The 12,937-nt window shown below is 42.7% G+C and overlaps 1 protein-coding gene across 1 annotated transcript; it reads right to left on the minus strand.

The window, feature by feature from the left end:
* Positions 1–801: 801 nt before the first annotated feature.
* On the minus strand, positions 802–11,532 carry LOC142838216 (TRPM8 channel-associated factor 3-like). The gene is made up of 8 exons (XM_075953572.1): positions 11,421–11,532; positions 10,387–11,023; positions 6,224–7,188; positions 5,869–5,966; positions 4,913–5,126; positions 4,396–4,635; positions 3,350–3,687; positions 802–1,341 (listed from the first exon to the last, which is right to left on the minus strand). Exons 1-8 carry the CDS (start codon positions 11,449–11,451, stop codon positions 1,084–1,086), a joined length of 2,781 nt encoding a protein of 926 aa, XP_075809687.1. The 5' UTR covers positions 11,452–11,532; the 3' UTR covers positions 802–1,083.
* Between the last annotated feature and the right edge of the window lie 1,405 nt (positions 11,533–12,937).

Here is a 12,937-nt window from a genome sequence, read left to right on the forward strand (position 1 = left end):
AATCACACACTTAATTACAAAAGAAATAAAGTCTGATATTTGGTAGACTATGCAGCCACTGTGTGGCACAGGTGAGGTGTCTGTTTGTCATCAAATTCACATGCTAAGGGAAAAATTCTATGCTAAGGTAATAATTATCAGTTAATATGGTAAAGATACCCATATATTCATATATATGAGTCATTATCACCCACTGCCTAAATGGAATACATCTTCATGAAAAATATATATCAGCTTGCTATATAAATGGAATATATCTTCATGAACATAAATGTGTATGTGTATACATATCAACCTGTTATATAAATACTTTAACTTCCATTAACACACTATCTTGAAGCAGGATCTGTCTGTGATAATTCATAAGCAGTAGTTTTGCTATAACACAAAGGTTAAGTTGGGTTAAGAAAAATACAATGAGGCCGGGCGGTGGTGGCGCACGCCTTTAATCCCAGCACTTGGGAGGCAGAGGCAGGTGGATCTCTGTGAGTTCGAGACCAGCCTGATCTACAAGAGCTAGTTCCAGAACAGGCTCCAAAACCACAGAGAAACCCTGTCTCGAAAAAGCAAAAAAAAAAAAAAAAAAAAAAAACCAAAAAACAAAAAACAAATAAAAACCAATGAACTCTTAATCACAATAATTATTCATATTGATATTGACAAAGTATTTGCTGATCAACTGCTCCAGTCAAACTGCTCAGATAAATGATATCTGTGCTTGAATTATAGAATTAGGAGAAAGATTTTCCCAATGGAGCCAACCAAAGATAGTTCTTCAGTTAAATCTCCAGAATTGATCAGCTTCTGTACACACACAGAGAATGTGAAAAATGCTAAACAGAAAGGTCAAGAGGCAAATCAGGTAGCTTAAAATTAATCTAGAAGCAATATATTGAGCCATCTATATTGCAAGTTTTGAAAAATTACTGTCTAATTGAATCTGTTTTGCAAACGATGATTAAGATGATTCTGACAACTGAAGGGGTGAAAGTTCCTCAACTTGAATTTTGTTGAATCATGAGGATTTTTTGTTGTGTCCAATAAATAAATTGTCTTTTCCCAGCTAGAACTTGTGTTGTGACTTCATTCTGTTCCCTTGGCTGTATACATTTTCATAGGGTTTTCCTGCCACTCTGGCAAATAGGCCAGGCTTTCAGCGACGTCATTTTGGACAGGCCAGCCCCAGGCTTCAAAGAAAGGGACCAGGTTCTTCCGCACAACCTCAGAGAACTTCTTCACCCACAGATTCATCTTGTCTTTGTTGTTTTGAGGAAAGCTAGAGAGGGATTGGTAGTCAGCAAAGATCTTGATGAATGCCTCCCACCCGAAGCCCTCCTGGAGCTGGAAAGAGAAAGAAATAGAAAAATGACATATGCACCCAGCACATCACCCCCTGAACTCATGCGCGAAACCACATTGGGATTTTAGTAACAAGCCATACTGTTATGTTGGTTTAATTTGTCAGTGGGCCTCCCATTTCTTTTCTTCTAGAAGCCTATCCCTGTGGCAGGTGTCGTATCTCAAACTGCTTCAGTACAATGTCAGAGGGATTTTTGGGTTGTTACTCATTTGATCCATATCAGGGTCTCGGTAAGCAGCAGTGAATTTGAGCATTGCTATTCCTGTTGCTGCTAAGCTTAATAATGAAGATCTCAATCAGACTGAGGTGTGCTAGATTTCTTCATCTTGAGCAGGTAAACACTGCGGGTAGATGGCTGGGATCACTCTGTCTTAGATTTAGCAAAGAAAGATGTCTGGTTCATGTTCTATGACTCTGTGACCCTTAGGAATAACAGCACTGAGCAATAGTTAAAGCATTTCAGCCAGCACCCACTGGTCCTTTCATTCTTGCTCAACCTTAACCACAGCCTAGGCTAATAGGAGCTGTTTCACACTAACCGTAACCAACTGTCCTTGAAGGTCTGTGTGGATTTGGGAGTTATGCTGAGCAGCAGAGGCATGTGCTTAGACATAGCAGAAGCATGCACATACAAGCAGCATTAGAACACAGAGCAGGGAGTAGAGACCGCCAAGGAAAATAATAAAGGAAGGAAGACTTCCTAGAAGCAACAAAGACGCTGATATTAAAAGCTACTTGGGGTTTCTTGATATGTAAAAGAGGTAGTTTCAGTTCGGAGATAAAAAAGGAAACATCATTAGGAAATGCCAGCAAGATGAACCGTGGCCTGTCGTTCTAAAGAGAAAATGTTTGCAGTTGCTGCAGATTGAGTAACAGGTGGGAACTTGAACTGGATGGAGGTGGTTTGGCATTGTACCTGAAGGAGCAGAGAGCTACAGTTGGTAGTAGGTTTACATTGTTTTCCGGCAGCATTCTGCAAAAGAAATCCATCTGGGATCCCGTTTAGAGAGCAGGACATTGCCACGAGAGTACTGGAGAACTGGACTGGAAGGTGCTGGAGAGCTGAGCTCTGCTTGTGACGCTGGGTATGGAAAATCAACAGTGGCGGGCGGGGCAGCTACCCAGCCAGAAATTCAGACTCAGGCCCAGCCAGAGCAGCAGCCTCTCCCGCATGGACTTTGAAATAAACTTGAATGTCAAGGTTTTGATGGACACCATGACTGGATCCAGTAGATTCTCAGACAGATTTCTTATTAAGAGGGAAGCTAGTGTGGTCCAGAAGTTATCTCAGACTCATTTAAATCGCACAGGCAGTGAAAACACAGAGACAGAGTGCGCTCATGCCTAAAGCATTGAAACGAGGCCCTGGGTTGATCTTTACAAATTAATTGGGTCATCAGCAAGCAGCTCATTTCTGCTACCCTGGAAGTTCTAGCAAGTAGTATGGCTATATGGATATTTTTCCAATGTATTTCCCACAGGTGGTGAGGACTTAGACGGGAAGGGACTTTCAAATGCTATGAAATACTGCACATTACTTATTTTATGGTGAAGCCTGACTTTATTCACATTTGAGGCTTGCTTAAGAAGATAATATTTTGAAGAAATTCTTACCAGGTCACAGTCCCTAATACATAATACATTGTTGGAGTGGGATGACCTTAATTTCTCCTAAGGTAGCAACGTAAATCAGGAGAAACTCTTTGCATCTGACAAAGCTGAGTTTTCCTGCTGATTTCCTGAGTACAGCTATTTGATTACATTGTATTTGCCATAGTGATCCCACAAACTTTTATTTATTTCCACAGCTATGTGGTTGGGTATTTAGGTATCTACATATTAACCGTATCATATGTATCATGCCCGACCCACAGCAAGATGCCACCCTTGGCCTATCTCCCATATCCTGGAAGGACAGGCACTGTGCATGGATGTGGGGACAACTGGCAAGTCTGGTGGCTCCCACGTCACTGAATATTTGCTCAGTACCTGGAGATAAGTCTCTAGAGCTGTCCAGACAACCCAGTTACTCAGGGGTGCTCCCTTGGCCAGGTGGTTTTTGATCCTCTGCTTCCGAAGATCAGGGTTTAGAGAACGGTGGGCCTGATCCCTGTGGATGTTCAGAACAGTCTCATGCACATAAACACTCCAGAGATTACACAAGGCTTCAGTGGTGTGAGGTGGGAAACTCCATATTCCCTTCTGTTGGTTGTGACCCAGCTCATGGATCACACCCCAGCTACCACGTGACCTTATGGTGACCTCGTCAACCAGGCCTTCTGCTATCCTAGTGTGGCCCATGATGGGGTATCCAGAGTGCAGAAAACCTGAGGAAAACAACAGGAAATAAGTGAAGAAATGACACATGTAATGTAGACCACGTCTCCACTGTCGCAGAAGCCCCAGGATACACCGAGTAAGCGCACTTGGGCTCCACGCACTGCCCAAGTTTATTTGCAGCCCATCGGGCTTTCTTCTCTTTTTCTTGGACAGAGGTCGACATTCGTCTGCCTTTCCCTGTGAAGGGTAGGTGTATATGGACTGTAATGCTGACTGGCATCATCCAGGATCTCCTCTATTTTTAGCTAGGTGATGCATGCATGTCATGACGTCTTGTGTGTATGTGTCCAGCACTGAGGGAAAATAATAAGGTTCTCCCCCCCCCCCCCATTTAGTCTTAATCTTAAGGAATCATTTTGAACCTCTGCAGATGGCAATTAGTTTTCTCATTGTTTCCTACACATCTATTATTTAACCTGTTTCATTCAGCATTAACAAGTCCTCTTGTCTCTGCTGAAACCTACTGAGCATACATCTCTTGTCTTTTCTCTTCCCCAGCTTTAACTCCATTCAATCGTCTTCTGTAAGGACACATGAAAAATCCACAGATTTTGCTTTTTGCTCCTAGTTTCCTATGTTTCCTAGTTTCTTGCATTTTTGAGATTAAATGATGATGGACTATGTTCTCCACTGATCTCTACAAAGTTCGGTTCAGTTGAAGCTCAACTCTCAGAGCATCCCTATGGAGTACCTACCAAGTGAAATCTGTTTATCAAGCACAACCCTCTCGGGTCTTTGGAAAGGGAAGTGTGTGGCTGCCAGTCTTGCTACAGCCTGGAGCATCTTATCCCAGAGTTGGAGCAGTGGGAATGGGTCCTGAAGGACCTTGAGGTTTCCTGTTGGGACTGTCAGGATAATATTCTTTGTGGCTAGTTCTCCCCAGGGAGCTTTGCTGTGCTTGATAAGCTTCTTCCATTCCTCCTGTGTCGTCTCACCTGGAAATAAAGATTACATACCACTTTTTCCGAATTTCAAGTTAACTGTAGACCACACAGAGAGATAACTTGGTAATAAATCTCTTTTTGTCTTTCTTTGTCCTCCTTTTTTAACCTTCTAGACCCTAGGAGAGGTATTGATACTTTTTAGCTCCCTCTCTGTCTCGGGACTCACAATTCCTCAATCATTCCATTGCCTCTCTCAAGCCTGGTCCCTTCTCTCCTTCCAGTTTCTCTCTGTTCTACATCCCATTGTGAAACTGGGTCTCTTACTCACCCATTCTGTAGTATGGAGCAGACACAGCCCCACTGATGGTGATCGACACATTATCCTGATTGTACTTGGAGGGAACAACGATGTAGAGAAGCCCCCCATACAGCCAGGAGATGGACTTCGGGGATTCATTTAAGTCATGTGTGTATGTCATCACAGGAGGACGGTTGTAAGCCTTTGCTTCACTTATGTTATCCGTGTGGCAACCAATGAGGACCTATCATAATGAGCATAAGTCATCATGAGAATGGCCAAACCATTTCCTCTCTGTATGGATTTGTATATGTGTGTAGGAGGCCTGCCAGAGGTGGCGAGAAGAGAACCTCAGAATGACAAGGGTCATATGTATAAGTAGAATATTGCTGTTACTTATCCACCTTCTCAAGGGCACCCTTACTTGTTCATAACCACTCATTGTTCTCTGTAGAGTTTGAGGATTTAAAAAATTAAATCTAACTAGTTCCAATGTAAATATTGACTCAGAAAGCAACTGCCCATGTCTCTGCTTTGGGTCTCCACAAGCAAGGACTGTGGAAATGGCTTATGGAGTTGAAGCTTGGAAAACGTTTGGATAGTATTTTGGATTCTCCAAGAACAGAAAATGAGAGAAGCTTTGAGAATAAGCACAAGATGGAGAGGGGTTGAAGGGAGAGCATTTCTAAGCATCAGTCATGCACCAAGATTCAGCCTTGCAATGACTACTGTCTTTGTCTATAAAAAGAGGGTCTGCTCTGACCTATCCATCTGGTGAAGTTGTTGCGAGAATCTAAAATATTACTGAAGAGAGTTAGGAGGTTCTCTGTAAGTTTGAGGCTGGCCTGGTCTACACAGTGAGTTCCAGGAGAGCCAGGGCCACACAGAGAGACCCTGTCTCGAATAAACAAACAAATTGCTAGAAGAGAATGTAAAGCTGGTATGGACATGTCAAAAATTCACTTAATAGGGAACGAATGCTTTACCTTCAGCTTGGCATTAGTGACTTCACTGGGAAGTGTTATTTGTGCAACCTGACCTTCAGGCAAGTAGAGTCCAGTGCTCACCCAGGAATTGCGGTTGTCTGACAAGAATCATAAGAGAGGTTATAATCTTTCTACGTTCAGCCCAGAATTCTGACTCCACCAACAGAGCTACACGGTCTCATCGACCCTCCTTTAACCACCCAAGCTGCCTGTGTTCCTAAACTTCCCTTCTTAAAAGTTTATAGAAAAGAAAGAAAATGGACTTTTGAGTAGAAAGCGCTGTGTAGCAAGGCTGATGCTTATCAGCCCCTTTTCTCTAGTCCTGAATGCCCAGAGTCCCCTCTCCATTTCTTACCTTTGCTGATTTTAATGACCATGGGAGATTCTGTGGGGGGTAGTAAGGAGGGAGGAGGAAGTAGCTGAGAAACATCAACTCCAGATTTGAATAATTCATAAGCCAGGAAAAGCAGAAAGGCCTCAGAGCTGCCATTTAAGACTGGGTGTTCCTCAGTCACAGTTGGGAAGCCCTTGTTTTGGATGATTTTCAGGGCATGTTTCTTCACAGAGTCATAGACAGAAATCCTCTGATGTGTCATTTGAAACATGTAGGAACAATCTTTCACGAGCTTCTCCAGCCATCTCTCTTGAATTATGGTCTCCTGGCTGTCAATCATGGACTCAAATTGGGCTAGGGTTCTACGGATATGATAGTTTATCACCTGAGGATTTGGGACTGGGAAGGAGCCTCGCTTGACTACCTGGCTTAAGATGCCAAGGCCAAAGCATTTAAGGATGGTGTTATTTGGGCACTGAGTCATACACTCAGAGTCTGGGTTCCTGCGGCCCCATAGCCAGGCCTCTGCACCAATTAGCAAGCCTCCGCCTTCTGCAACAAATTCTTCTACTTTCTTGGCATCTATGCCAGTGAATGAGCAGCAGCAAAAGACACTCAAATCACTGGTCAGAAGTTCCGTTTCACTCCACTGGAAGCTGCTGCTTGGTAACATAGACTTCAGGGCTTTCATTTCTGAAGCCAACCCAATCTTGCCTGTTTGATGTCCCATCAGCCAGCGCAAAGCATTGAGCACAAACGGCAGCATTGCTTCATTAATCATCAAACTCTCATGTCCTCCCAACACCACACGACCACGGCCGTAGCGGGCAGCTGCGAGAAAGCAATTGAATGAATTGTCCACTCCCAAGGGAAAGGCCCGCTGCCCATGTACCAGCAGCTGGGAGGGGACTGGTCCTGTCTCGATGTCTATCTCAGACAGCCCTTCCAGGAGTTGCTGCTGGTCATATTTGAGCTCATCTTTACACCTGGAAAGAGACAGTTCTCACATCACTGAAGAGGAATGAGTAGAGACAGGGTAGCAGAGATTATCCAGGACCTCGGCGCTTTTGGTACAAAACCTTCTGCATGCCTTTAATCCTAATATTCTGGAGGCAGAGACAGGCAGACCTCTGTGAGTTCAAGGCCAGCCTGATCTACTAAGCAAGTTCCAGGATGTCCAGGGCTGTGACATAGATAAACTCTGTCTCGAAAAAGAAACAAATGAAAAAAAAAGAGTGAACGGAAGAGAGGCATGTACATCTCACTGTGATGCATCTTCAAATCTACTTTAACTGGGAGTGTTTAACATGACAGTACCTTTATCTATTGTACAATAAAGCTTAATATACCTGTAGAACTCATCCTAGTGAAATTTCCCAGAGGGAATTGCTGCAAGTTGCTTCTTTGAATCATTAATAGTATTAAATAAACTGAGTGTGTAAATAGCCTGCCTTTGGAAATAAGTCACAGTGGTAGAGCACTCACCACACATGTGTATGAACTTGGGCTTCAACCTTAATACGGGAAAAAATTAACAGAAACAACAACAAAATAATAAAACTGGAAATGATTGTGCTGAAGGAGAGAAACCAGACTCACAAATGCTACTTTTCCCTCCATATGCAGAATTTTTTAAATGATATAAAGGTAGAAGGGGGATTCTTTAGGAAGAGGACCAGTGGGGACAAGGAAGCCAAGAGAGGGTATTGAGGTGACTATGAGGGAACTGTTTCGTGTGTATATGCAGTGCTAGCCTAACCCAATCCATCATTTTGTACAATAAACACAAGTCAATAACAAAGAAAATAAAGGGAATGGACAGAAAGGAAAGGGAAATGCAGGAGATGGAAGGGCAGAAGAGGGAAGGAATGGGAGGGAAGAGGGGAGGAAGGGAAGATGAGAGGAAGGGAAGAAAAAAAAGAACAAAACTGATCACAGCAGGTATGTGTCTCTGTATTTCAACAAAACAAGAAAACCACAAAACAAAATAAAACAAAACAAAAACTCCAGGCTATTGAGTAGAATGTGGGAGGAAGTATTGGCAACATGTAAAAAGGATAAAGAAGCAGTTTCTGTAATACGGGAAGGACAGTTGATAATCAGTAAGAGGAGATGAAAGTTAAGTGGAATAATTGAGGAGCAGACATTTCAAGAAAGAGGCATAAATTGCTTTGAATATATAAAAAAATTCTGCACTGGTAATCAGACAACACAAATGAATAAAGTTTCTCTATCCCATAGTGACAATTCATTAAACCAAAACTTGTCATTTTCCGCACTGGTAATAGTACAGGCTATATTTTGCTGTGAGCAGAAGTCAACATGGCTTTTGTAAATGGTAGTTTTCAATTTCAAAAGACATTTCATAACAAATATTTTGAGTCAGGCCTTTGCCTGATTGGACTAGGTGTAAAAACTTGTATGTGGTGAGCTGTAGATGTTCATGTGGAAGCTTCAACAACAAATATTGATAATAGCTTCACCCTCTGCACTTCTTCATCCTGCCAGAGCAACTCTCTCCTGTTCGTTTGTTGTCTTTTGTTTTTCCAGATAAGGTTTCTTGGTGCAGCTGTGGCTGTCCTGAAACTCACTCTGTAGACCAGATTGGCCTTGAACTCAGAGACCCTCCTGCCTCTGCCTCCTGGGATTAAAGGTGTGCACCATCACTGCCCAGCACACTAGTTACTCTTAATGGAATCTTTCAGGAAGGAAAATCATCGGGCCTTTGATCCAATCCTACAGTCAAGGGAAAACTACTTGTTTCTTTTTTATCTAATTTTTATTAGATAGGTAGTTTATTTTTTAAATCTAATCTTTATAAAGATCCTGCTCTACTATGGAAGACGATGCTGCAGGGCTGCCTCTAGCTATCTCACCACACTTTGCCACTTTTAGCTCAGGTACTACCCTTTCCTGAAGGTCCACTTTGCTTCAGGAGAGAGGCTCCTGAATGTGAAGCTACACAGTTTATTCATGTCACATTTTCCTACCTATCTCTGGAATAGATTAACATTGGGCTTCATTGACTGATTTACTCATTCATGTTTAATCCGTCTTACAGTACCAGATTTTGCATGATGTTCTAATAATACAATGGTAAGCAAAACAGACATAATTCATTTTTTAAATTTCTGTGCGTGAGGGATGATGTGTATAAACGGTATTTACTTGTATGTGTGCTCACAACTATCTGCAGATGAAACTCTGAGTGTGTGTATACCCATGGTGACATCAATCTAGTGTTTAGATGTCTTCCTTGATCACTCTCAACTTTATCTATTGATGCTGAATCTCTCAATTGAACCCAGAGCTTTACGCATTCAGGTAGCCTACATAGCCAGCTTCTTCCAGGGATCCCTCTACCTTCCACATACTGGAATTGTTCAGGAGCCTCCATGCCAGCCTAGCATTTGTTGGGGTGCTAGGGATCTAATTCTGGTCCTCCCACTTGGTTGGCAAGGACTTTTCCTTCTAAGCCATCTCCCCAAATGTGAAAAAACACAATTTATTTCTCATATATTTTGTAAACCTTTTCTGTACTTACCTTCAAGTTGTAACCACTCCTTTATAATTACTTATAATGAGGGCACTCAATTGTAAATAAAACAAAATACTCCAGTCTCAAGGTATTAAATAGCAAGTCTATTACTAGAGAACATAAGATAGTGTTGCTTAACTAGTATGATGGTTCATATAGGAATGACTCCCATAGTCTTGTATCTGAATGCTTAATCTCTAGGAAGTGGCACTATTAAGAGATGTGGCCTTGTTGGAGGAAGTGTGTCACTGGGAGCAGGCTTTGAGATTTCAGAAGCTTAAACCAGGCCCAGAGTCTCTTTCTTCCTCCTGCTTGCCAATCTAGATGTAGAATTCTTGGCTCCTGTTCGAGCACCATGTTTGCCTGTATGCCATTAAGCTTCTCACCATGATGATAATGGAGTAAACCTCTGAATGTGTAAGCCAGCCCTGATTAAATGTGTGCCTTTCTGAGTTCCCATGACCATGGTGTCTCATCACAGAAATAGAACAGTAACTAAGACAACTACCATAGGTGAAAACTACATTAGTATTTATAATTATTTAACTCCGTGATAACCAACTTATCCACTGCTAAACCTAAAGCTCCTTTTAAAATAGGGTAATTGGGTAATTGACACTTAACAAGAAAGAGAAACGTCACTTACTTGACATAAAGCGTGAGATTGGGTATCTCTCGAGAGACATCGAGCCAGTCTCTATTCCCACAGACATCTGTGAAGTACACGCCAGCCACACTTGTCACCTGGTTCCCGGGGAAACTGGACAGCACTTTGTCATGGCCATGTTGACTGCCCCAATACCAGGCCTGGCCCCCTATGAGCAAGCCCCCACCACGCTTCACAAACTGGACCAGCTTCTCAGTCAAACTGTCATTGTAGGCATCAGTGCAGTAAACACCCAGAGCCTCTCCAGGCTCAGGCTGAACCAGTGCCTCTAGACCAGAATAACGTAGGATGTTTACCAGTGATGCCAAGGAGGAGTGCACTGTAATGGGAGCCCCTTGGGAGGGGCAGAGCCAGTTCACTGCGTTTGCAAGAAATGGGGCCAAGTTAGCATGCAGCAGGTAACTCTCATGGGATACGACAACCAGGCGGCCTTGGCCATAGGAAGAGGCAGCAATGAGCACCTGGCCCTTGGCATTCACCATCACTGGGAAGGCAGCCTCCCCAATAAGAAGGAGTTCACAAGGGATGTAAGTTTTAGGGAGATCCCAGCTGGTCACTCCATTCGTGAGGGTCTCAAAAGCAGCATCAGGATTTGTTGCCATGGTTCTTCCAACTGCTGCAGAAGACACAGAGACTCAGGATGTGAATGAATAAACAGGCACTAAATGAATAAAAGCAATATGTATTCTCTTACAGTGTTTTGCACAAGAAAGTCTGGACTCAAGCTTGAGAAGTTAGAGTGCATCCACCTATGCGTCTAGGAAGGAGAAAAAAAACAAGATATCCTGAGTACATTGGGAGCATGGCAACCACAGGGGAGGGGAGGGGAGAGAGGGAAGAAAGGGAAGGGAGTGAAGAAAATGTATAGCTCAATAAAAATATTTTTTAAAAGAGTATAGAAGGAAAGAAGAAGAAGAAGAAGAAGAAGAAGAAGAAGAAGAAGAAGAAGAAGAAGAAGAAGAAGAAGAAGAAGAAGAAGAAGAAGAAGAAGAAGAAGTTGTTAGAGTACTTACCTCTCGCTTCACCCTTAGGATGTATTTTCATCACTCAGTTCTTGCTTTCTCTTTCCTTACTTCTACCCAGATGCTCCCCATAACTCTCTTCCATTGTTTTGACTCTTTTTTTCTGACTCCATGCTGCCCACCAGCTGCTCTTCATTTATAAGATCCCCATGGCTACGGCTTCTTTAAGGTACACAAATCCTTTATTTTGCTAGGCATATTACAGTTATCAGCTCCATTTTTTATTTGTGAGGAACTAAGCTCATCTTTCCAAAAGAGCAAACATATGAACTTATTTCTTTCCGTGTAAAGATGATACTATCAGCCTTGAGAGGTTTGATGTAAAAGTTGGTTTGTTTAGAGACTGGCATATACATCTGTCAAAAGCCGACTCCCGTTTGTTTATCATTCTCCCCAGTTACTCAGGACGATGGGGAGCAGCACATTTTTAGAATTGTATTTGCCCTCTTCTTTTCTCCATTTCAAACACCCCATCATCAAACTTCACAGCGTATGAATTCCATCTCTTTCCACTCTTGGCATTCCTAGCCTGTTTCAGGACCTTAAGATTTCAGGCTTGGACTACACCAATTATCACATGAGCTCTCCTGGTAAGATACCCTCACTGTTGATTGGCTTTAATGTCAAGTAGGCACAACCTAGACCCTCCTGGGAAAAGAATCTCAACCAGGAATTATCCTGACTGAGTTGGCCTGTGAGCATGTTGTGGGGATGGTTGCCTGGCCTGTGAATTGGTTGGTTTTTTTTTTTAATTTTTATTGATTTTTATTGAGCTCTATATTTTTTTTCTGCTCCTCTCCCTGCCTCTCCCCTCCCATTCAACCCTCTCCCAAGGTCCCCATGATCCCAATTTACTCAGGAGATCTTATCTTTTTCTACTACCCATGTAGATTATTAGACCTGTGTATGTCTCTCTTAGGGTCCTCATTGTTATCTAGGTTTTCTGGGATTGTGGTTTATAGGCTGGAGTGGAAAGAGTCAAGGAGGCCCTTCATATGTTGGGTCCTGGATTGTGCAAGAGTGGAAGAAGCTAGCTGGGCCCTCAGCAAGCAAGTAGTAGGCATGATGCATTCATTTCTCTGTGTTCATCACTGGGGATGTGGTGTGACATTCTTAAGCTCCTACCCATATGAATCCCCTGAAATTATGGACTGCTACCCGAAACTGCAAACTAAAATAAATCTTTCCACCCCTAAGTTACTTTTCTGTCAGGGTCTTTGTTGGCTCAGGAGAAACAAAACCAGAGAAGGCGCCTCATTCCTGGAAAATGGGAACCTTTCTCTCAGCCTGCAAATGACGTCCAGGTGTGCCTCGCCATGGCCTTTCAGCTTTATACTCCATTCTAGTCTCAGTAAAGACTATTTAAAAACAACGTGAATCTGCCTTGCGATTTTGAGTCTGCAGCAGCTCATTTCCTGCACACTGCCCTTTTTTCTTTCCCTGGTTTTACAGTTTCCCAATACTCATTTACTAAGAGAAGTCAGGTGACCAAGTTTCTGCCTTTAAGA

The sequence above is a fragment of the Microtus pennsylvanicus genome, chromosome 19, assembly GCF_037038515.1.
Source record: "Microtus pennsylvanicus isolate mMicPen1 chromosome 19, mMicPen1.hap1, whole genome shotgun sequence".
NCBI lineage: Eukaryota > Metazoa > Chordata > Mammalia > Rodentia > Cricetidae > Microtus > Microtus pennsylvanicus.